This window comes from Gopherus evgoodei, chromosome 1, assembly GCF_007399415.2.
Source record: "Gopherus evgoodei ecotype Sinaloan lineage chromosome 1, rGopEvg1_v1.p, whole genome shotgun sequence".
Classification (NCBI taxonomy): domain Eukaryota; kingdom Metazoa; phylum Chordata; order Testudines; family Testudinidae; genus Gopherus; species Gopherus evgoodei.
The window spans coordinates 291,486,965-291,513,207 of NC_044322.1; the positions used below are offsets into that span (position 1 = coordinate 291,486,965).

The 26,243-nt window shown below is 39.8% G+C and overlaps 1 protein-coding gene across 9 annotated transcripts in view; it reads left to right on the forward strand.

Moving 5' to 3' along the window:
* Nucleotides 1-26,243, forward strand: part of PPFIA2 (PTPRF interacting protein alpha 2) — a 666,887-nt gene that overhangs the window by 612,669 nt on the left and 27,975 nt on the right. For all 9 annotated transcript variants that reach the window (XM_030548621.1, XM_030548623.1, XM_030548626.1 and 6 more), the window contains 4 exons: nucleotides 11,899-11,980; nucleotides 16,638-16,838; nucleotides 20,201-20,263; nucleotides 21,925-21,954. In XM_030548621.1, the coding sequence (XP_030404481.1) occupies nucleotides 11,899-11,980; nucleotides 16,638-16,838; nucleotides 20,201-20,263; nucleotides 21,925-21,954 (376 nt within the window). The remainder of the gene's footprint in view (nucleotides 1-11,898; nucleotides 11,981-16,637; nucleotides 16,839-20,200; nucleotides 20,264-21,924; nucleotides 21,955-26,243) is intronic.

Consider the following 26,243-nt stretch of genomic DNA (forward strand, 5'->3'; position numbering starts at 1 on the left):
GGGACACCATACAGACATAAAGGTCCTGCCATGTCAGTCCCTTCATAGGATGAGAGCCTACAGGAATAAGGGAGAAAGAGACGAAAGACAACAGGAAACTCCCCCCGCCCCCAAAAAAAAGAAGTATTAGATATTATTTCCAACAAGCTGAAATATGATCAAGGAAGGTCCTTGTCTTCTTTCATTAAAATGGGGATAAAAAGTTTTCTTAGGAAAATGAGAGATCTAAAATTTAAGGACCTGGAGTTTCTGAGGAGTGGGATGCCATGAGGAAGTCAATTTATCTTCCGTTATTCTCTGTCTGGCTCAGGGGGCAGGTTAGAACAGCCTGACAGTCATCTAGCTTCCCCTAGCATAGGGAATGCGCTATGCTGCCTTTGGATGCTGGGAACTCCACCGCAGTAGGGTTATCTCCAGTTAGAGCTTTAAGGTCAGTCCTCACAGAGTAGAGCAATGCAGAGAATCTTCTCCCAAATGTTACACTTCATGACTCTACTTTCAAGTCTAATGGAGGATCCATTAATTTAGGAATTGTACAAATATGTATATATTTCTCTTTCTTTTACCCACTTTCTTCATCCTCCCTATCTGTCTGTCCTCTGGCCCCAAAACTCTCCGTACCTCACCCTTTTGTCATTTACTCCCACTTTCTTCCCATTTTTCTCCTTCTGTTGCCCATCCTCTCTCTCCACCACACACACACACACACACACACACACACACGCACTTGAAACAAAAAATGTATTTCTTGGCCTCTTCCCCCCTACCAACTACTGTGTGTTTTGTCCGGATCTCATTTCCAGCTGCCCACGCTCAGTGAGAGCATGGGTTCATCAGGCCAGCCTTGTCTTCAGTTATATTTTCCAAGCAGTTTTACAGTGCACCTTTCTTTTGACCTCTCTAAAGTTTTTTTGAAATACAGTATTGTAAGATTGCATAGATGTTATTCATTCATGTTGTGATGGGTTTGGTCACAGGGACCCCCTTGGTACTGTCACCTGACATCCTGAGATTACCTCTGAGCCTGTTTTCCCTGCCAGTCTGGGACTTCCAGAACCCTGCCTTGTTGAGCCAGACATGCTAGCCTGCTGCAACACAGACCCAGGTCTGGTCCACACCCTCAAAGCTGCAGGCTTTAAGTGAAAACAGCTCTGCAGGTTACCTGACTCCAGCACCCAATGGTATCCAAGCCCTAAATACATCTGTTTCACCCTGTATAAAGCTTATGCAGGGTAAACTCATAAATTGTTTGCCCTCTATAACACTGATAGAGAGAGATGTACAACTGTTTGCTCCCCCAGGTATTAATCGCTTACTCTGGGTTCAATAATAAAAGTGATTTTATTAAGAATAAAAAGTAGGATTTAAGTGGTTTCAATTAATAGCAGACAGAATAAAGTAAGTCACCAAGCAAAAACACGCAAGTCTAAGCCTAATATATTGAGAAACTGATTACAGGTAAAATCTCACGCTCAGAAATGTTCCAATAAGCTTCCTTCACGGACTAGATGCCTTCCTAGTCTGGGCCCAATCCTTTCCCTTTGTATAGTCCTTGTTAGTTTCAGCAAACATCTTAGGTGGAAACTAGACATTTTCTCATAACTGGCAGCCCCCTTTGTCCTGTTCCATCCCCTTTTATAGCTTTGGCACAAGGCGGGAATCTTTTGTCTCTCTGGGTCCCCACCTCTTCTTTTAAATGGGAAAGTACCAGATTTAAGATGGATTCAGTATCAGGTGACATGTTCACATGTCCTGTGAGACCCCAGCCTCCATTCTTCCTGGGCTGGCTCACAGGAACACAGGAAGGGTTGCAGGTAAATAAACCATTTACTACCAATTGTCCTAGTCAATGGGAGCCATCAAGATTCTAAACCACTATTAATGGCCCACCCTTTGCATAGTTACAATAGGATCTCAGAGTTATACTTCATATTTCTAGCTTCAGATACAAGGATGATACATACATACAAATAGGATGAACATCGTCAGTAGATCATAAGCTTTGTAATGATACCTTAAAAGAGACCTTTTGCATAAAGCATATTCCAGTTACATCATATTCACACTCATAAACATATTTCCATAAAACATTATGGAGTGCAACGTCACACATGGGACACGGGTTCTCTTTCTTTACTGAATGACAATCATAAGGTATGCTGGGGAAATTATATGATCAATGGTGGCATCCTGGCTCTTCAATAGACACCTTTAGAAATTATGTTGGTAGCACATGGTTTGCACATGGGTTTTTTGCATGTTTAGCAGAGTTACTGGCTAGTGGGGAATGTCATTCATCCAGAAACTATTTTTATTAGCTCGCCTTTGAGTCTGTATAACTATACACACTTGTGTCAACAGGAAAATAAAATCAAATTTATAGTGTGATTGGTTCACAGTCCTTTTAGTGATATTTCTCTGTCCATGTTTTTTGGAGAATCGTAGCTGTTTTACAACCATACATAACTCAGCTTGCTCTTATATATAGTCTCATTATGAACTGGAAGTAAAATTCCATAATCTTAGTAAGGGGCTAGATGCTGCTATCCTTACACTGAGTAACACCTTACACAGAATGCAAAACCGCATAAATCACTGACAACTCGTCTCACACCAATCAGACTAGTCACAGAGTTACATACTGCTCAGCATGAGTAAGGATGGAAGTATCCAGCCCTAAGTGATGCTGTCATTTCCTGTAATGTTTCAGAAAACACAACTTAGACCATTTTTTTTTATGTAATAGGCAAGAAAGCAAATCCTGGTTCACCTTTTGCTGTGTATTTTCTGTGTGTGTGGTTGGAGATTCTTCCATGGTAATGTGCTTAGTGGCTAAACCCATGTTGTTTGTATCTAAATGCATTTGTGTGAAAAAACACTAATCAAAATATACGTAACATTCCATTGCACAAAAGGTTATGAATGATGAAAGCTGGGACAACCTGCATTTGTTTGTGAATAGTATCCAACATGTGCTGTGTTGTCAGACCTTCTGGCTCTAACATTTATTGTAGGTCTGTTGTGCTAAGAGGTTTCTAATAAGTAACAGATGCCAATTTAATTATAACTGCTATTATCTCGGTTTAAAAATCCATATAGGGGCATGTGTCTTTTTAAATAAATTAGTGGAAGGTCTGTTTCCTAGTGAGATTTGCCATATTTGTGATTGTGCTATTATTTTATCTATCATGATTTTTTTAATGGATTGACATATATTCATTAATGTTTGTGTGCTTTTCTTTTCCATCCATCTCTCTTCATCTCATGAAAAGCATATCTGGGTAAGTTAAATCACATTGGCTGCTGAACATGTTCATTTTCAGCACCATGTTTTCTTTTCTTTTTTTTTCTTTTCCTTTTTCAATTATATAAACAGACCTATGCAGGGAACTAACCCCAAACCAAATGTTCAGGGTATTCTACAACTTTATAATAGTTGAATGCACAATATTTCTCATTTCTTCACAAATTCAGGACTTGATCTTGAAGCCTTTACCCTTAAGAGTCTACCTGGGGATAATGCCAGTCCATTTTTAAAATAGATTGGCTTGTTGGGTCTACATACTCTGTATATAGAACAACAATATTTTCATTTTATGCTTATATAATTTCATGCTTATTTTTCTTTTTTACTAATTCATTTGTTTTAAAAGTATGGAAATGTGTTTTAATTGGCTCTCCTGGTTTCAGTTTTAAAATCCTCATCTCCTCTTCTTAGATCAATTGAACAAGTTTTGTTTTCCCTGAAACAAACTATTTATGGAGCTTATAAAAGAAAATTCTATGCAGAGTACACAAACTCTTAAATATGTCTGAACTATGGCTTTTTTTAAGATTGGAAGACCAGAATTAAACTTGTAGAGGACAGGAGTTACTATTTTAATTTAAAATGTATTACTATGAAATGCTGGTACAAAACCTGATTTAATAAAATTTAATTAACCTGGAAGCTCCAAGGGTCTCTAATAATATCTAGTAAACTTTATACTAGATTGCAAGGTCGTCTGTTTTGCAAGTCTGTTTAGTTCATTATTGTTTTGATTATATTTTTAATAGTAATTTTCTGCTCCTCTAATTTAAAGTTATGGTCTGTATTTTTTATGGCTGTTCAGCATTCCAGAATATGCCTCTGTTCACATAATGTATGCTTTCAGAAAGGCAATAATGCCCTTCTGCTTGCAGAACATGCACTAATATACAGCAATTACAGCAATGTTTAAAAATGCTGTCCATAGCTATGTTACCTATGCTCATATTAAAGGAATAATAATACCTCCCTTGTCCTTTGTATTTAAACAGTTTTTATTTATTGCATGAATCATTACTTACATTTACCTGTTCAATATTTCAATCATTCTCCCCTGAAAATTCTTTTAAAGTTAACTGGAAAAAGTTTTGCAAAGACATGAAGAATTAACCTTGCCCACCATTCCCAGTCCACCTTTTATACAAAGTTTTTTATACACACACACACACACACACACACAGAGAAAAGATAGGTGCATTATTTAAAGTCAGGGTCAGCCTAAGGGCAAGAGTTTGAATAACTAACTTAATTTTTAATGAAGGGTTGTATTTAAAACAAACGTAGACCCTTTTAAAAGAGATTAAGTCAAAAGTATATGGCAATGGCAAGGTTGCTTCTTGTTCCTTTTAAATCTATAATGGCTAAAAAATATCAATACAGAGAAATGAAAAATTCCTTCTGTTAATAGCATCTGTCCAAAGCCCTATGAGTTAAATGGAAAAATTCTTGCCTGATTCCAAAAGGCTTTGAATCCAAGACACTAGTTCCTGGACATTTGTCTGTTTCAGTTATTTGAATATTATTTTCTATAGAGAATCAATTATGTTTGCACCTTGGTTTAAAGTCCTCAAGTTGCTCACATTGAATGCCATCTTCTATCTAACTTAATTTACAGAAATCTAATATGTATAAAGGCTGGTTGTAATTTGGACAATATTTCTACTTGAAAGAATACAATAATTAACAATTCCATTTACATTACTCAGTGTTAAATAATAATAAAGGAAATAATAATAATAATAATAATAATAATAATAATAATAATAATAATAATAATAATAATAATAATAATAATAAAGGGAATCTGTTGCATTTTGTCTTCAACGTAACATTTTGACTTGCAGCCAGTATCTTTATTAGAAAACTTTTATGCATGACATTTCATGGGAATTAGCTTCTCTATCTACAAGCCGATGTTTCTAAGTGAGAACTACTAGTACCGTACTATTAAAATGTTGTTACATCTTGTTTTAACATGCCTCATTATTAACTTACCTCACATTTGCTATTGAATTTTAATTAAGAGCCATTATACTTGGTATTACTGAGAACGCTACATGTGAAATCAACTGGAACTAGCTAATCGTACTACTATTTTGCAGAAGTACGGAGTTGTGTGTTGAAATTCATATTTCATCATGGAAGTGTTTAGACTTTGTCTTAAAGTTCCTGCACTTTAATTTAGATGTCAGTCATTTTGAGCAGCTATTTGTTGTTCACCTCATTAGGTGAGCCTCACTTTCATGACAGTTATAAACAAGATCAAGCTAGAAATTTCGTTTTCAATCCAGATTTTAATATTTACCAACAGAGAGGTCAATGGATGGACTCTCCTTAGTCATTCATTTTTAAATAACATTCATTTGCTGTTACACAATGAGCAGTTGACAGTGGGTGATAAGAGGATTTGACAATCACCTATACAAGAAAAAAAAACATTTAGTGACAAGAAACTCCATGAATTGTAAACCCCTAAATCAGTGGTTCTCAACCATTTTTCACGTTTGGTTTCTAAAAAAATTTTAATGGAGTTATGGACCCCTTTGGAAACCCTAGACTTAGTCTGCTGACCCCCAGGAGACTGCAGACCACAGGTTGAAAACTACTGTTCTATGGTAACAACAGCCATTTGTGGACCCCCTCCATGGACTACAGGTTGAAAACCACTGCAGGTTGTCCTGAACATTCATAGTCAGCACTGATCTCTTGGGTTTTATCTCTTCCCTGACAGCAGAGTTCCCATATTGTCCACTCTGGCCACTGCTCCCTTCAGAGGAGTTTCAAAGTGCTGAATGGCAACCCTACTGTAATAATGTTGAGTGGGTTAGCATAGTTATATGCTAAACAGTCCCCCGGGGTTCTGGGGAGGATTAGGATAAGGAGAACAGCCCAGTACAGTAGTGCCCCTGTGAAATAAAAGCAGCAAAGAATCCTATGGCACCTTATAGACTAACAGACGTTTTGGAGCATGAGCTTTCGTGGGTGCATCTGAGGAAGTGGGTATTCACCCACGAAAGCTCATGCTCCAAAACGTCTGTTAGTCTATAAGGTGCCACAGGATTCTTTGCTGCTTTTACAGATCCAGACTAACACGGCTACCCCTCTGATACCTGTGAAGTAGTTTCCTTGGGATTAGGGAAGAGAAGTCAATGATGGGGGGAGCCCGCACTTCCATGTCACCACCATTCTGTGCCAGCCAACCCAGACACACCTGACTGTGCCCCTCTCTAATTGCACCAATGGTGAGGATACCCAGTTGTATCATGTCCTTTTTCGAAAATGTTAGATTAACAGAAGAGTCACCCTAGCTTTGGACAGAGGCTAGCTAAAGTCCACTTTCATATAATTTCCTTACCTTGGAACACCTATCTAGCGCAGTGGAAGATAGTTGATTAATGACGCAATAATAAATTATTTAGATAATGGCACAGACAGTACACTTATAAAATTTGTGGACAGTACCAACTGGGAAGAGTTGGAAGAGCTTTGGAGGGCAGGATTAGAATTCAAAATTATCTCAACAAACTGTCAAAATGGTCTGAAATACATAGGATGAAATGCAATAAGGACAAATGCAAAGAACTACACTTAGGAAGGAATAATCAGCTGTGCAAATACAAAATGGGAAAATACTGTCTAGGAAGGAGTACTGCAGAAGGTGATCTGGAAGTTGTAGAGGATCACAAATTAAATATGAGTCAGCAGTGTAATACTGTTGCAAAACAACAAATGTCTTTCTATGATGTATTAGTAGAGGCGTTGTAAGCAAGAAGTAATTATTCCACTCTACTCAGCATTAATAAGCGTCAACTGGTGTACTGTGTTCTTTGAGAAAGAGGTGGACAAATTTGAGAAAGGCCAGAAGAGAGCAACAAATGTGGGTTAAAGGCCTAGAAAACATGACCTACAAGAACAGATTGAAAACACTGGGTTTGTTTAGTCTGAAGAAGAGAAGACTGAGTGGGGACATGATAACAGTCTTCAGGTACATAAAAGGATGTTATAAAGAGGAAAGTGATAAATTGTTCTCCTTATCCACTGAAGACAGGAAGTAATGAGCATAAATTGCAGCAAGGGAGATTTAGGTTAGATACTAGGAAAAACTAGTTAACGATAAGGCTCATTAAGAACGGGAACAAATTACCTGGGAGGTGTTGGGAATCTCTGTCATTGGAGGTTTTTAAGAGCAGGTTAGACAAACTCTTATCAGCGATGGTTCCTAATACTTTGTCCTTCCTATGTGCAGGGGACTGGACTAGATGACCTATCAAGGTCCCTTCCAGTCCTACATTCATATTACCGTTACTCCCAGTGTCTTAAATAAAGGTGATTTTATTCTTAAATAATAATATCTAAAAATATTGATTCATTTTGTAATCATTCCAGTGCTTGCAAACTCTTTTAGAGACTATTATATGCAAACTACCTCCTACAGTAAAGTCTAATTAATATCAATTCTCCTGACCATATTAGTTGCATATGTTGCCAAAAATTAGATAGGAAAGCAAGGAAAGTCCTGTATTTGCCTAAAGATACAAACAAGTGACACAGTGTAACAGTATATAGTGCTTTCTCTGACATCTGCCAGCTCCTCCCCACCTTTCAGAGTAGGGAGGGGAACACTACATTTCTCCCCACCAGCTGTAAACCCCAGCAGAGGGAAACAGTCTGAGGCTGTTATCAGTGCAGCTGAGCACACTCTGTTCCTCCTCTTATGATCAGTTGCTTAGCTAGGTAGGGATGAGGCAGCTGCAGTTGTAGCTTCCTCTAACCAGGGGCCTCTCTGTCCATCTGCAGAGCAAGCAGCAGCTACCCTCTGGAGCCATGGGCCCCTTCCTCTCAGTCACTAATTTGTGGGTTTTACTTAGAATGACTTCATGGCCTCATAAAGTACTTTGATGAAGTGTAGAGGATACATTTTTCTCCCAAAATGGCATCTAAATTTATGTGAACTGGTTTATAGCTGTTATTACCCTGTTGGTAGGAAAATTGCGCACAATTTTAGCCATTTTCACGTTGTAATGAAAAATTACAGATTCATTTGAAAATTATTGGATTCTTTTTGCAAGGAGTTTATACTGTAAATAAACTAATATATTCTCAAGTGAAAACCACTTTAATAGATTCAGAGATTGTAAAGCCATCAGCCAGTGTGACCTCTTATATAACACAATCTTGATTCTAACATCTTGATTTTGATTTTTTTTTAAACTTGACTTTGAAATAGCCAAGGAATTTTGGTTTGAAAATTTGCTACAGACCTACAATCACTGCAGAAGATTCATATTTTTCATAAATACTGGAAGTTGCTATTTTAGTTATATTACCTTTATTAGTTAGATTTACTTTTTATCAAAATTATACATCATTTATTAATTAACTTGCATCATACTCATTTGTGTAACCCAATCTAACAAAGAATGTATCTTTGTCCCCCTCTAGGGGCTGATTCATGTAAGAGGATAAGTGTCTACTACAGCTGTCACCTAAGAAATTACTGCTTTTAGATGAAGTAATAGAGGCTCTGTTTTTAGTTCTGCAGAGCCAGGGTTCAAACGCTGTATACAGCCTAAGTGATATAATTTATAATTTCATATTGTATAATATAAAATCATACATATATTTAAACCACAGGGTATTTTTTTTAAAAAAGGGAAATTCAAATTAAATAAAACTTGCATTTCAGTATTTGTAGGCAAAACTATAAAAGAAAAGGAAATTATTATCTGAGCTTTTAAATATAAATTCCAATCCTTCTACAAAATTAAATGAATAAAAATGTCTTTAAGATCCCAAATCATTAAGTGAGGCTTTTGTCTTGTGCAGGCACTCTGCCCAAGGGTTAATTTCACCCTAATACAATATTTGACTGAATAATAGATTTTAAAATTACAACTAAAATTATTAGTATGGGGGGAGGGATAGTTCAGTGGTTTGAGCATTGGCCTGCTAAACCCAGGGCTGTGAGTTCAAATCTTGAGGGAGCCATTTAGGGAAGTGGGGATTGGTCCTGCTTTGAGCAGGGGGTTGGACTAGATGATCTCCTGAGGCCACTTCCAACCCTAATAATCTGTGATTCTGTGATAATCATTTTCCTCCCTCACCTGCTGTGCCTTCCAAGAACCTCAGGATTATGTGTGATGTCACTGATAGCTGTAGCCAGGAGCATAAGAAATTCAAGTTTTGGACAGTTCTGTTCAGCCAGAAGCAATATCTGGAGCTGTTCTCCCATAAGTACCGCCACGAGTCTGACTGACCATGCAGCTATAGAGGCTCTTCACTAATCCAGAAGAGAACATCTCCCTCAGAAGCGGCAGCTTAATGCTAAACTGAGAGCCCAAACCTGACTCCAGTTTGATTACTGTATGGCTACTGAGCTCATGGGAATCACACCAGAGATATACTGAACATGCTCAATATTTTCTCTGATATTCCAGGCTGGAGGAAGTGAGTTGTTGAGGGGAAAGACATTGTAAAGTGGCTCTGGGCCTAAAGATTATGTCTCCTTTCCTGGCACTTCAATTCCAGAGTTCAGCCATGGGTTTAAAAAGAGATCTAACAAGCCCAAATTTGCCTCCTAGACCAAAGTTCCTCCCAACTCACATACCACTGTGCACTGAGGAAGCTCACACGGATGATGGGGAGGGGATGGTTGAGTGATCCCACACTCCAGTTATTGGGTAGAACCTGTACAACAACAGTGTGCTAGAGAGGGGCACTCCACCCTCTCTGGGAAATTGGAGGAGGAAACTCTCAGTTCCACCAGCCACCCACAGAGAGTAAACGCCATCCTTACACAACAAGCAGTTAACTGACTTTTTTACTTGGGCTTCTTGGCTCAGCTCCCCAGGTCTCCTTGGCCTAGCTGGGATTCAGGAAAAGGACATGGATAGCAAGTGGCAGTTATATAACAGGTTTCCTACAAGCAGCTGCAAAACTCTCTGCAGCAGAGGATAGTGTGTGTGCTAAGAGGGAAGCCTAGATGATTTTGGTTGAAAAGTGTTGTCAGATGTCAATGGTGTTATCTATAGCTGAAATACAGAAACCTGAAGCAGTTGTAGGGCTAGATTTTCAAAAATGGACTCTTCCTGTGGATTCAAAATAATTTAGGGAATTTAGGTAACTAAGCGGCTGATTTCACCTATAAACTCTGACTTTTGGCTATCTAAAAAACTTGCATTGCACCTGAAAGTTGTCATTTAAGTAATTAAACAATTCCATAGAACTGAAAACATAAATTTGGAAAGGATGGTGACGTAAGTAGTTCGTCATTGCTGGACAACTTGATTCAAATAAAATATTAGATTATCAGGACAAAGAGGTGTGCAGGTCTTAATCAATCTTTCTCCCCTTCTACTAGAGCCAAATTCTAAAACCCTCACTCACTGAATAGCATCTATCTGAAAGTGTTACTCCATTGATTACAATGGAGTAATTTACAGAATAAAAGGATACTCAGTAGGGGCACAAGTAGCAGAATCTGACCCTTCATGATTTGGGAACCCCAATTTATTTCTTAAAAAAAACAAGGTCATTCTCTTGCCTTTATCTCTGCTTCATTGTGCCACAGTTTTTCAAGATCCCTATGTGAAGGGCTACTAAGGCAAAGCAGCATTGTTGAGGGTTCTCTGAACCACGCAGGCTGCAACAATAAAGGACAAGGAAGCAAAAGCAATATTATCACTTTAAATTTCCTTTCTTATGAAGTGTTGTCAGCAAATTTTAATGTTACATTAGCATAGTCCTTATCTAATTTGTTTCCATTACTGCTGAGAACCTGCCTTCTGTGCTCCTCTCAGTGGGAGGCAGACAGAAATACTTTGGTTAATAAGAAACAGGTTTTAGAGGGGCTACATGATGAATTCTGTGCCCCCTGCAATATCCTGTTGATCCGTTCCCCTGTGCAAAAGGATTTTTTTTTGTGTACGTGATCAAATTATTTAATATGGGTGAAATGTAAAGCAAGCATTTTCCTGATATTTTAATAGATTTAAAAGTATATAATCTGCATGATATTCAATACGATTATATTAAATATGATGTTACACTCTTTGTTTTAAAGGCTGCAAAAGCCAAATTCTTATTGTGGAGTGACATGTTCTACAGGCTTTGAAGTCCAGGGGAGATGGCAGGCACAGAATTTGGATCTGTAGTTGGCCACCTTTGTAATGATTCACATATCGTTGATAAATCATCACAATGCTTATCCAATGAATTGTGTCAAAAAGTGTAACAAAATTGTATAATAGATGTCTTCTCTGTGGTATATTTCTATACACAATCCAGAAATGTTGAAAATTAAATTACAAATGTATTTCCTTTACATGTTAGGCATTATCATAGGAGTCCTAGTCCAAGATAAAACGAGTCCTAGAACAGAAAGAGAAAAAAGTTTGGAATAGAGAAAGGAATATGTTCAGAAAAGGCAAGGAACTGCTTTTACTTAGGCTTAAATACTTTAACAAGATTATTGGTGTAAATGAGGAGAGTTATTGTGCTGCATTATTGTTGCGTTTAGCCTTGGAAGTACAAGTGTAGCTCTGCTGTCCCAGGTACTGACACCTACTTAACACTTTCTGATACACTTTTAGGCATGAACTTCTGGAAGAAGCTCGGAGAAAGGGATTGCCTTTTGCACAGTGGGACGGGCCTACAGTGGTTGCGTGGCTGGAGGTAAGTGTTGGAAGCATGGATCTTATTCACAGAACTTCTGTATTTATGTTACCTTCCCAAACTCTGAGAGACAGTATTTGGAAAGAAAGTTTGAATGTTTCATTTTCTTTCTTTCTATTAGCTGTAGTATCACTGCCAGCTGCAGGAGGCTAACGGGTGGGGGACTGAGACAGAAGCTGCCGAGAGGGCGATAGAGGCAGGTTGGATGGAAGGGGGGGAAAAAAAAGTTTATTACCTCTGAAGAAAGCTACCCTGAAAAACTGCAATTGAACACTGGGTTCCTGAGTCTCAATATTCCTCTGTCAGTAAATGTCTGGGAAACCCACTGTCTGAGTATGTCTGTCTCTCTTATTTCCCCTAGTGGCAGATATGTAGAGGATCTTACCCTCACAAATAGTATGTAATCATATAATTTAAAGACTTTACATAACACATAAGTACAAGGGGCGCAAATTAAGGCAAACTTAATACTGGCATTTCCTAAGTTTTCATTGCTTGACTGTCATCTTAATGTTCTTTAAACATAGTTATTTGGTGTGTAATATATGTATTGTAGGGGGGTGATCACCTGCTCCTGCCCGGGAGGGGTAAAAGTAGCCCTGCAGAGGGCTGTGGCTGGGAGAAAGCAGCTATGAGGCTGATTGGGCAAGCAGCTGCAGCTGGGCCATGCCCCAGACAGGCCTCAGCAGTCCCTATATAAGAGGCTGGGAGCCAGGAGCTCAGCAGACTCTCTCTGGTTTTGAGAGGGAGGGATCTGGCTGCAGGAAGCTGAGAGAAGGTACCTGGAGTGGAGCAGGGCGGGGGAAAGGCCCAGGCCCAGGCCCAGGGGCAGGGCATGGACTGTGGGACTGTTGCCCGAACCCGAGCCTTGAGGAACTGAAAGTGTTGGAGAATGTGGGCATAAGTGGTCCGCCCCTGATACAAGGGACATGGGCATGGACAGTGGAACTATTGCCTGGACTTCAAGGAACCAGGGGATGATGGATCCCGGTTATACAGGTGTCTTCTATGGGGAGACCCCAGGGGTTCCCCTGGGTGGGGAGACGCAGAGAGTGGGGGTACTGCCTGGGGGGCAGCACCTTGAGGGAAGGGGCGGGTCTAGGAGGCACAAGGGGGCCAAACCAGTTAGTGATGAGATTTTGGCCTGCAGAGGGCGCTCTAAGGCTGGAAAAAGAGCTAATTCCCAGGACACCAGCAGGAGGCGCCGCAAGGGTGAGTCAGCACATGATTACAGTATGTATAACTTGGATAAATCTTAAGAGCTATGAGCTTCTGTAACTAATGCTGATAACATGTCTCAATCTTGAGCTGCATCCTCCTTGCTTGGAACAATGGGTACACACTTCTCAGAGACACTATTAGTGTCACACTAAGTGGTTGTTTCTGATGTAGATAAGTGTCTGCTATAGATCTGATTAAAACCTGCACACTCCTTTTTACCCAGTCATGTAATTTAACTTTGAATCAAGTTCTACCGAAGTAAAGAACTCAAACTTAGGCTGCTCTCCTTTCCAAATTGTTGTCTTCTGTTCTAAGGAACTGTTTAAGTGCAAACTATGTGGAGTGTTTGGGTTGGAGAGAGTCTGAAAAGGAGAAAAATCTAATTTATTTAATATATAAAAAATATGAGAGAAGATGCATTATGAAGCTGTGCATCATTTTTTCATAGTCCTTCAGCTAAAATCAGTTGTGTTGACAGTTCTATATCTGGGACCTGGACTCAATCTGTGTACATGTCCCTATTAAACTTTACATGACAATTTAATCTGGGCTTAGATTGTTCTTCAAGACTCAGTCCTGTATGTGTGGTGTGGGGGATTTCAAGGAGGGGACTGTGCATCAAAAAGAGACCCAATCTCTCCCTGAGCTTCTTGATGTACCATATTTCAGCACAGCCTGCTCCCTGCAGTGCTCTTTTGTAGACCAGTGTGTGGTGGAGAGACAGGGATCCATTTCCTCCCAGACTCTCTCCATCCTGTTTGTAGCCCTCTGCTCCTCATGGGGCATATGGAGGATCTGACTGAACTCCCCTGGGCACTGGAACTGTGGTGGTAGCGGCCCGTTATGTGGGCCATCTGAGGTGTGGGCTCTTTGCCCTCTCTCTGACCTTTTGTGCACCTGTCCCAGTCTGGCTCTTCAGAATGTCTTCATTTTAAAAAACAATGAGTGATATGTTTCTTTAAAATCACTGAACTGTAGTCAGAAGGGTTAGTATTCTTGAAGTGTGGCTTAGGCCTCCATATTGCTGAGCATTTTTATTAATCCTCAGTAAGGTTTAGTGCTAAGTAATTGGTCCTCTGACAGACTATGATGATGTGCAAGTTACAGTGGTACCAGTGACAAGCCATCAGAAAATTTCACTCCTACTATGGAAAAGGACAGTATGGAACTCAGTGACATCCAAGAGTAAAGTCTGTGTCTGTCTATTTTCATGCAAAATTTCTAGTTTTTACTTGTTGATTTTTAATATGGTAAAAATAGGAACTTTCATAAGATTTGAGAACAATTCGGTGATCTTTTCATTCATTTTGAGAAGTCTGTGTTAGTGAATGTTGTGATGCTTGACAGAATATCATATTAGGTCTACATCTGAAGCAAATACTGGAGGGGGAGAAGGAATCTTGCCATTTTGCCTTTTCATAGCCCCTATTCTAATGGAACATGCCAAGTAATCCTTGCAGATAGCTGCCTCCCGCATCATCCCTTGACGCATCAGGCAGTTTTAGTGGCATTTAGGTATTTTAGTTCAGTGCACTACAGCTTAGTACCAAGCACAATACTGTGCAAAAGGGCACTTCATCAGCCTGAGGGAGCTGGAGGAAATTCCAAAAGGATAAGGTGTTGTACCCAAGTCTGCACCTGCGGAAAAATAAGTTTTCTCTATAATGAGCATTTTTAGCTCTTAGTAGATCCTGGGGTTCCCCGCCTCCTCCCCCCAACATATGAAATTTATCACACAGCTGTCTTCATGGTACACATTTCCAACCTGATGATGTAGGTCTAATGTTGAGTATTTCATTTCACACTAGGAGACTGTTAAATCAGACACACTTCTATCTGTCCCAGATGGCTCTCCAGGTGCATGTGGATTAACTGATGCCATGTTTAAAAAAAATTTCATTCCTACATTTTCTTTCTTGGTAAAACAGCTTCTAATATCCAAAGACATTGGAGAGGATTTAGACTTACATTTTCAAAATTATATCTTAATTTTGAATGTTCAACTTGAGACACACAGAACATGATTTTTCAGAGATGTGGAGCATGTGAAGCTCCCATTTACTTCAGATAGAGCTGCAGATGCTTAGCACCTGTGAAAATGTTTCTAGCTCAAACAGGAATTGTTCTAGGTCAAAGAGGAATTATTTTAGGGAAGTTCTATGGCCTGTGTTAGGCAAGAGATCAGACTAGTTCACAGTGGACACTTCTGGCCTTGGAATCTATTAATCTATGAAAATCCAGACCTAGTATCCTGAACTGGACATCCAAAATCAGTGAACAATCTTGAAAATGTAATCCTTAATGGTACGGTATTATGGGTGCTCAGCAGGCACTCAGTTCCATCCTGATGGGTGTGGTATAGGAAACAGAACAGAAAAGAATGTTTGTACACTACCAATAGCTAATGCATTAATTTGAAATGAGCTTTTTTACACCTTATATTTGAAAAGTACAAATTTCTCAAGTTGAGCACCCAAAATCACTAGTCACTTCTGAAAATGTTGTCAAGTTATGTCTTTTGGTCCTCCTTCTGCACATTTCATTATAATCGAATGTATTTCATACTGTGACTAGGAGCTCCCTGGTTTGGGGGGATGGTGTTTGGTTTTTTGAGGGGACCGTGTTTTGGAGGGTTCACATATGTATTTCTTTGAGACAGAATTCTTTCCTGTGGATAAGAAGATCTGGGTGTTGTTTCAATCATAATAAGGGACACAACAGGCAGTGTGTTTTTGCATGCCTAGAAGAATGCAAAACAGTTGAGCACAGTTCAGTCGTATGGTCAGTCTCTGTTCATTAGCGGTCAGGAAAAGAGTAGTAGAACTATTGCAGGCAGGGATTATGAGCAGCTCTGAAAACACTTTGCATATGTCTCTACTTTGAGCTCAAGGAAACATACCTGTGCTCACACTCATTGATCTAGCACATTCAAAATAGTGTGTAGCAGCCATGGCGCAAGGGACTAGCCACTCTGAGCACAACCCATCCACCGTGCTAGGTAAGTACTCAAGGTAGCTACCCTGTCAGTGGCTCTCACTGTTGTGGGTATACTCAATGTTCCACACACTAGCTCTCAGTGAGCTAGTGCAGGTATGTCTCCTCAAGCTGGAATATAGATATACACTAGGAAACATATCTGTATTTGACATTCCTGGTATGGTTGTGGAACACTGGAGAGCTAACATGAAATCTCCAGTTGTGCTCAGGTCCAGAATTCCGAAGCCATTTCACAACATCAAAATCACTTTTTGATCACACTTATTGCCTGTGCAATGCCTGAATCTGCATGCGCAAAAGGGCCTTTCACAAACTGGTGATTTGAGTGCTTGAGCATTACCATAGTAATTCACATGGCAGGAGTCTTTAACTAAATCATGTATGAAATCTCAGAAATTGAGTTCTAGTGTCTTAAACTAGTGATTTTTTTTCTCAACAGCTGTGGTTGGGAATGCCTGCATGGTATGTTGCTGCTTGCCGTGCAAATGTGAAGAGTGGAGCCATAATGTCTGCTTTGTCTGATACTGAGATTCAGAGAGAAATTGGAATCAGCAACCCTCTCCATCGCTTAAAGCTCCGACTAGCAATCCAGGAGATGGTATCACTTACGAGTCCATCAGCTCCTCCCACTTCTAGAACAGTGAGTCACGTTCAGCTAACTTGCTTTCTCACACTTGACACTATATCAAAATCCATAGCAAAAGCTGTGTAGTACAAACCAAATCAAAATCAGTCTGAATTGTCCTGAAGAGAGTGGAAGTGCCTTTACTTGCTTGTTGATCACTACTTTCCTGTAAAACAATATATTTTTTAAACATCGTGCTTCTGATTAACCTTGAAATTATCTTAGTGATCAATATGAGGGAAGGGCAAACCTCAAAATGCTCACACGTGCTATGCATAGATACCTAACGTTTGGAATCTTACTTGTACTTTTGCAGATGTTTTATTTTCCCCTTTCTCCAAGTCACATCCTCTCCCCAAATGAACCAGATACTTTTCCTGCCCTGGCTCTTTCCTCCCACAGAAGATTCTTGCCTCTCCCTCCTTCTACCTTTTTCAGTTATCCCTCAGCCTGGATCTATTGTATCCTCCTGCTTATCTTTCCTCCCTAGGAGAGGCAGCAAGAGTATGTGACTATGTAGTGAGAAGAAGGAAAAGAGATAGAAAGTGTTTTATTTTCTGTGTATAATGGTATGGGTGATGGGAGGAGAGAGAGCAGGCAGGAGAAGAGTGCATATAGGAGAAGCCTGTTTGAAAGAGAACAAAGGTGAGAAGTGGAAGTGAATTTGAGAGGGTAAGAATCCTGTGTGTATTATGGTAAGAGTGTGCATAGAGGGGAGATGGAGAACAAAGGGGCCATGCTGGAGGGGAAAGAAAGAATGACAGATGGTGAACGCTAAGAAATAGGTGATTGGAAACAAGGTGAGAAAACTGGGCCTAGAAAGAGATATTAGAGGTCAGAGAAAGAGAAAAGGGGCTTGGACAGATGGGAATTGTGCAGAAGTAGTGAAGGGAAAGACTGAGAGGTAGAGACTCTGAAGGAAAAAAGGGTGGAAAGAAAGTCAAGAGAGGAGAACATTAGGCATCAGGAAAAAGAGGTGAGGCAAATGAATCAAAGTGGGAGAAAAGAAGTGAACAAGAAATGGAAAACTCTAAGACAACACTCAAATTTAAGGATAGTACATTGTATTGCATGGTTATCTCCCTATGCTGTATAGTATTTTCCTGTCAGAAAAAGGGAAGCTGATTGAAAATGAAGAAGGTCAGGGGCAGCATGCTGCCTGGGAAAGGGGGACACTGGAATACTAACACTTTCACTTCTCCATTTGGGTACTGAGCCTTGGTTTGGATCAGCATCCAAAAGTCTGGATGCTCATTCAAACCCCTGTATACAAACCTCTTGAGTCTGCAAAGTGAGTTTTGAACTTTCTAGAGACTAAGCTATTTTGTAGCCTCTGGTACATGTTAATTTTAGTCAGCTGCAAATACAAGTACAGTTTCTTTTATGTAAATTGTTTTCAGGTCTATAAGTGGAAGCTGGGTTGAAATATGGGGACAGAATTAAGGAGATTTTTAAATGTGCAGTGTAATATATTACACTTGTTCTTTCATTGAAGAGATTGTTTGAACAGTGGGGATATTTGAATATTTCTCTACTTTCTCTTAACTTCCATATTCTAACTACTTAATTTCCATATTTTAAATGCTCAGTGATAATGAACTGTGCTGCACATACATTATGTTACCCAGCAATAGATTTAAAATTTAAGGAAACAATTGCAGACACAGATCTGAGCAGGTGAATGTTATGTCATAGTGAAATGTATCTTGAACAAACAGTAGTTGTAAGTCACTGCATGATCAGGTGGCTATAAGACTTTTACAGTACTGCTCGAGTTTGTGCTGTCATCATGTCATATACAATTCTGCACCACTTGATCTGCACAATCAGTTTTTCTATAGTATGCCCATACTGGTGGTTTTTGATCCCTAAGTTATTTAAACATCTTTTGATTGATGCATGCAATCAAAATATGTCCACTATTCCAGTAACTGCTAAGGGCAAATTCTGTTACTTTTACTTTGAGGAGGACCTTATTCCTCCAATGAGCTGATTTCTACTACTCAGAGAGCTCCTCCTTGAAGTGGTACTATCCAAGGTACTGTTATCAGTAACCTGGCCCTAAGAATCTGGCATATGTACTCAAAATCTGATGGCTTTCCTCATTCAAGGATGAATCTTGTGCTCATTGAAGACAATAGCAAAAAACCATAATGACTTAGGTTAAATTTTCAAACAAACACACCTAAATACCATTTTCAAAAGTGGCTCAGGCACTGAGAAGTCTGAGTTCATTGAAAGTCAAATTTTACCCTGAACATCTCTGTTTCTCTATTCTCATTACTGAGGCACCTTTAAAATATATAGTTACACAGCTGAAGAAAAGCATTGACATTTACCAGATGAGATGTCACATATTCAGGCTAGAAATATTAGGGTAGATTGGGCTTTTTGCACTTAGCCGTGAGGGATGGGTGGTACACAGCTGTACTGTGAGTCAGAGCTCCTCTGTCCTCTCTCTTTCCCCAGAAGGAAGTTAATTTAATGCAGCCTTTGCCCTTGTGTGCTCAGCCAGCTCTTGAACCCCCTTACTTCCCTGCCTGGTCACACCTGGGCAAGTCAGACTCTAACCCTTATTAAAAACAATGGAATGAGGGGAAAAAGCGAACATGCTTAAAAGAAATTCTTCAAAAATGTTTGACATACAGAGCTGTAGAGAAAGAGAACTTATGTTATACTACATACTATATACTATTTTTATTTATTTAAATGTTCACAGCTGCATAAAAGTTTTATCAATTTAAATGTTGACCTTTGTGGGAAATTGGGGGAGGGGCATAAAGGGGGTCAGACAATAACTATTTAATAAGTGTAGGTGTTGAGATTCAAGAATTTAAAGCTTTAAAACCATGAAAACCCAAATTGTCAGGATCACATGACCAAAATATACAAAATAAGTATTCTTAAATCAAACTCTGATAAATTCTCAAGCAGCATTTTTCTTATTTTGCCTCTCTGTAAATTTCAGTTACTATCAATGAAACTGCAGTATGTGTGCAGAATTTTTAGGCTGGAAATTCATCACCAAATTAGAACTCTCTTCAGGATTCAGTACCACATAAAAGCTTCTGTTGGCGCTTTGTGTGATATACTCACTTTAACTGTTCTTTTCTTTGTAACGGTATTCAGAGAATTTCCACCACATTAGGAGTAAGACATTTCATCCACTAGTTCTGGTTAATAAACAATCATCTGTTAAGATCTTAGTAAAGCAAGTTGTCTAAAGTTCTCTCTAGTTGCAGCTCGATTGAGGCAAGAACATGGTTGTGCTGATTATGATGCTATACGCTGTTAACTTACAGTGGTGCTGCCTTTCTTCTTTAACACTGCTTACCTAATGTGGATTCTACCTGCTTCCCTGTGGGCCTTGTTAACAGCCCTCAGGCAATGTTTGGGTGACCCATGAAGAAATGGAAAATCTTGCAGCTCCAGCCAAAACGGTTAGTCTTTCCAATTTTATTTAAACAACAGTGATATTTATTTTAATACCAAGAACACAAGTGAAATGTATGTAGTTGTTTACAATTGTCAGATCACCTGTAGATTTTCTCAAATATACAGTTCGAGAAAACATAACAGTTCCCTAAAAAATAAAATACCAAATATATTAGTCACAGAGACTATATTAACTTGCACTCAGTACTGAAGTTTCACTGTGCAGCTGTAGTTCCATTTTCTGAAACATTAATTTGGATGTCACGCTCTGTTGAATATGCGTAAGGGAACACTGTCAATTCGAAATCTAGTCTGTTAAAAATGAGTCTATAGCAATTTCAGTGCCGCACCTGCCCCTAAGCCTCCTTTCCAGTATCACTTTAAATAGAAGTTTGCGATAATGATGAGACTGAGAGATGGTAATCTAGAGGAAGCCTGAACAGTATGTAATCAGGACAAAATTGCTTTAGCTAGAATTCTCTCTTTGAAAACCAGACCAGGTTGTTCACCTTTCTGGGACTTGGGGTGACTGTTGTGCCATTGATTTTTTGGCAAACGTCTTACTGATTTTGGTAGAGACTTAAAATATATGGCAATATGTATCCCCCAGTCAATGGCTCAGACTTTTTTCATTCCCTAACACCTCAGGGTTAGAATTATATTTTGTTTTCAAAGGTAAGGTTTTTCTGTGCCAGCATGAGACCATGCTTGTAAGCAATTAACTGATCTTAAAAAAAAAAAGATGTATGAAAATTTATCCTCAGTTCAGAATAATTTACAGTTAGCCCAGCCCATAAATGGCAGGGGAGGTGCTAAATCTACATTTTAATGCAGCAAAGTTGGATTTGTTACACATTTTCATTTGCTATAATGTTTTACATATTCACTATAAATTTCATGGAGTGATTTCCTTACCAATTATTTTTTACAACCAAGCCTCCTCTCAGCTTTATCATTATTGGTAAAGAAAACACTAACACAATAACAGCACCTTTAGCACCAACAAACAGAGCTAGTCCTGGAAAATTGACTAGGAAAAAGCCACATACTTTTGGTACAAGAAAGTGAGTAGCTTTATTGCAATGTGTTGTACAAAATGTTACTGTTAACACAATTGAATGGAACTATTACTTTGCCTGTTAAGTATGTGCAAGTCAAACACGAAAGCTTTACAGGTATTCACAGATCTGAATCAGGGCAAAATTTCAACCACTCTGCCTGTAAACATGGCTTTACATTATGAATGTTTTGAGACTTTGCTGGACAAAACAGTGGGTTACCCCTAATTTTCAATATTTTTAGACAAAATGGCAAAATTTTGACTTTAGTAGCTGCTTTTGTGAAAACAACCAAGGGAGTTTGAGATGAACTTGTAACATTTCACAAAACTATGACGGTTTTTTTAATATCTTTAATATTTTCTTGATTTGTCAGTACTAAGAAGTTTTTTACTCAACCTTAATTATAATGGTGTCAGTTTTGTAGTTTAGCTAAGAAGTTTGCCATTGACACTAGGTTAAATGCATTATCAGCATATTTATTTGTACATTTTTCTTTGAACTAGAATTGTTAATTAACATTTGCATTATAATCACCTTTTGCTTCTTGACTTGTGTTTATTGTATTTTTTACCTGCTTTTCTAATGGCTCCTTGCTGATAATACAGAAAGAGTCTGAGGAAGGCAGCTGGGCCCAGGTATGAATCTTTTGACTTTACACGTTTGGGATGGAACACTAATAATAATTTAATTAACATAGTGTAGAAAACCTTGTAACATTTTATCAGCTATTGCATGAGTCTAACGCATGATTTCCTCCTATTAAGTTAAGTATAATGAGTATCTTTTACATTTTTAATTTAAAAAAAATCTTTTCTAGACAGGTTTATTACATAAAACATAGCATATTTGCAGCAAATATTTTCCTTTATATAAATTGCTACGATCTTTTGTAACCAGATATTTTAAGGAGACTCAACACAATCCTTTATTTTGTGCATATACACTTTGCACACATATCCATTATGTGCACTAGAATGATTTGCTTTTGCTTGGGATGATGAGGAAGTAAAACACAACACACTAGCAAGCAGGTTATTGACAGTGGCTGCAAATGCCTTGTTACCCTGCAGTCCCTAATGCTCATAAAGAATGAGTGCGTCTGCTACATGACCTCAGTACCAGCAAGATGCAGCTCCCAAACATACCGGTATTGATTAGAAATGTGTTTGCTCACAGGGGACAAGTGATGTACATGCAGGCCTGCCAACAGGAGGGCAAAGGGGGCAATTGCTCAGCAGCCCGAGCAATTTAAAAGGGCCCTGGGGCCCCTGGCCACTGCCACAGTAGTGGTGGCCGGGAGCCCTGGGCCCGGTTAAATTGCCTGGGCAGGCCACAGGGCTCCTTGGTGTGCATGGGGTGGTACCGGCAGCGGCAAAGGCAGCCAGGCTGGCATGTAGAAACCCTGGCTATGCCGAAGAGTGTGCTCAGCAGTTCACTGACCACTAGCAGCGCAGTCAGCAGCAGCTCAGGCCCACTGCATGTTCTGCCCTGGGGCCCAGAATTGTTGTCGGTGGGCCTGTGTGCGTGTACTCAGTAATAAGGCCCTGCATGCCTCATGTCCTTCCCACACTGTCCTTAGCACACCTTTTCCTAAGCACATGCCCAAGTTTGGGGCAATTAGGTCACAAAAAATTGAGTTTATGTGCTGCTTATCCAGATGGGATATTAATGTCAGGCTATTGTGAATGGTGCAGGTATGGTTCCTGTTCCTACTGGCAATGTCTTTCAAACTCTGCCAGCACAGAAAAAAGACCTCGTTTGTTCTGGCCACCAGTGTCTGTGGAAGGCCATCCAAGTCACAGAGATGGCATGCTCCCTCTTCTTGATGAAACAATCAGTAAACTCTGGGGGAGAAAGGAAGCTGAAGGCATCCTGACACCATCCTGTGGTTGGTTCATAGTAAACTAAGATCCTCATTTATATGTATGTGCAGCAGGGGTAACTGAATGTACAATCAAGTGCCTGCACAATTTTTGTATCCATTTTTGGAGGTTCATTGTGTGTGTCATTTATAGAATACAGGATCAGATTTTCAATGGTATTTAGGCACCTAGCTCCCATTGATTTCAATGGGAGTTAAGTGCCTAAATATCTCTAAAAATGTGGGCCTAGATGCTCTGCATGTAAAGTCTACAATAGTGTTTCCCAAACTTATTCCATCGCTTGTTCAGGGAAAGCACTTGGCAGTCCAGGCCAGTTTGTTTACCTGCAGTGTCTGCAGGTCCAGCCGATCGTGGCTCCCAGTGGCCGTGGTTCACTGCTCCAGGCCAATGGGAGCTACAGGAGGCGGCACAGATGGAGGGACGTACTGGCCAACACTTCCAGCAGTTCTCATTGGCCTGGAATGGCGAACTGCAGCCAGTGGGAGCAGCAATCGTCCGGACCTGCAAACATGGCAGGTAAACAAACTGGCCCTGGCCACCAGGGGCTTTCCCTACGTAAACGGCGGAACAAATTTGGGAAACACTGGTCTACAACCATCATGTACTTCACATCTGAAAGCTGAAAGGCCCTTTTAATTACACTAAAGGCTGAATGCCCAGGAACTACTAGAAAGAATACCCTTTGCAAATTGTGTTTAGGATCAACGGTCACAGCAGACTGGCTTCACTTTGATAACCCAAATTGCAGCATGCTGAGGTGACACAGCTGTCAAGGAAATTGTGCTAGTTCTTGGAGCTAAACCATTAATGTAGAAGCTTTTCAGCATATTACACAATTTCAAAGATTTTTTTTATTAATTATTTTATTTGAAAACCACACCATATACTACCCAGTCCTTTTAAATCATAGATCACCATATTGCAGGATTGGAAGGGACCTCAGTAGGTCATCTAGTCCAGTCTCCTATGCTTAGGAAGGACTAAGTATTATGTGGGTCATTCCTGACAGGATGTTTTTAAGAACAGGTTTTAAGAACCTGTTTTTAAGAACAGGTCTGCCTTGTTCTTAAAAATCTCCAGGGACAGCAATTCCACAAGCTCCCTAGGTGACTTGTTCCAGTGCATAACTACCCATATAGTTAGGAAATTTTCCTTAATGTCTGAACTAAATCTCCCTTGCTGCAGTTTAAGCCCAATACTTCTTGTCCTGTGCTTAGTGGATGAGGAGAACAATTTATCACCCTCCTCTTTTTATAATAACATTATGTACTTGAAGACTGTTATCATGTCCCCTCTCAGTCTTCTCTTCTCCAGACTGAACAAACGCAGTCTTTCCTCATAGGTCATATTTTCTAGACCTTTAACATTTTTTGTTGATCCCCTCTGGGTTTTCTCCAGTTTGTCCTGTGTAAGTACAACACAAGAAGTAATTCTTCCGCTCTACTCAGTACTGATAAAGCCTCAACTGGAGTATTGTGTCCAGTTCTGGGCATCCAAAGTGTGATGCCCATAACTGGACACAATACTCCAGCTGAGGCTTTATCAGTACTGAGTAGAGTGGAAGAATTACTTCTTGTGTTGTACTTACATAGTGGTGCAAGTAGATTTTAATTCTTATTGGTATGCCTAGGCGACTCATGGGAGGGACACAAAGTGGGCAACAGCTAACGGGGGGGGGGGCATGTGACTGCCCATGTTACTCCTTCCTGCCCCCAGACTGGGGCCCCCCACGGTCTCCCCGTCCCATGTTACCTGGGGGGCTCTGTTATCCCGCTGCGCCAGATATGGATTTCTGACCTGCAGGGCTCCCGGAAACCGCAGGGGCAAAAGGAGCATTGGCTGCCCCATGCTGACAGCACCTCCAGTGCAGCTGTGCCTCCCCCAGCCCTGACCTCCAGCAGGGCTGTACAGACCGTAGACAAGAGATGCAGCTGTGTGGAAGGGCTGTGGGTGGGGCTTGGGGCGGTACAGCTGTGGTTCCTGGGAGCCTTGCAGTTCTGAAAATGGTTCTTCCTGGTACAACATACTGGCAATACATATCTCAATGGTACAGCATACCTGACCATACCTGCTTACTTGCACCACTGTACTTACAACACTCCTGCTAATACATCCCTGAAGGATGTTCATTTTTTTCAACAGTGTTATATTGATGACATATTCCATTTGTGATCAGCTATAAGCCAAGATCCATTTCTGCAGTACTTCTTCCTAAGCAGTCATTTCCCATTTTTTATTTGTGCAATTGATTATTCCTTCCTGAGTGGGGTACTTTGCATTTGTCCTTATTGAATTTCATCCTATTTACTTCAAATCATTTCTTCGGTTTCTCCAGGCTTTATCCTATTTTGAATTCTAATTGTGCCCTCCAAAGCATTTTCAACCCCTTCTGGCTTGGTATTGCCTGCAAGCTTTTTAAATGTACTCTCTACACCATTATTCAAATCATGTATGAAGAGAGTGACTAGAACTGGACCCACTTTTAGCTAACTCTTAAGACCTGGCTGCAGTATGCTTACCTGAAATTCATCACACTCACACAAAATAACAGGATTTTATTAGAAGTTTTATTAGAAAATGGAGAGAAAATCCAAGGTAAAATTATATAAATCGCAGATTTTAATCTACAAGCAGTCCTGCCTACTTAGAGCACAAGCTTATGGTTTCAGATAGGTCAGAGAATCAAATATTTATATTCTTAGACTTCTGTGTCTGTCCAGCTGCTGTCAGGTCTTTCTCCATTTTGGCATCCCTCTTTCCCTCAGACTGACACATCCCTTCATATATACCCAGTTTACTCTCATGATTAGGTGTCAGCCTCTGCATCATCATTTTAGCTATTATACCTATTAACTTTAGGGGGCAAACTGAAAAAATTAGTGGTACCTTTCCAAACTGTACTCACAAACCAAGCTGTACTCACTTGACATGCCACAGATCTTCATAATATACTAGTCCTTCTTTCTTACACAGAATCAGCAGTGAAGTTCACAATAGCAACATTTTAATTATTATTATTTTCCATCTGAATAATCACCCTC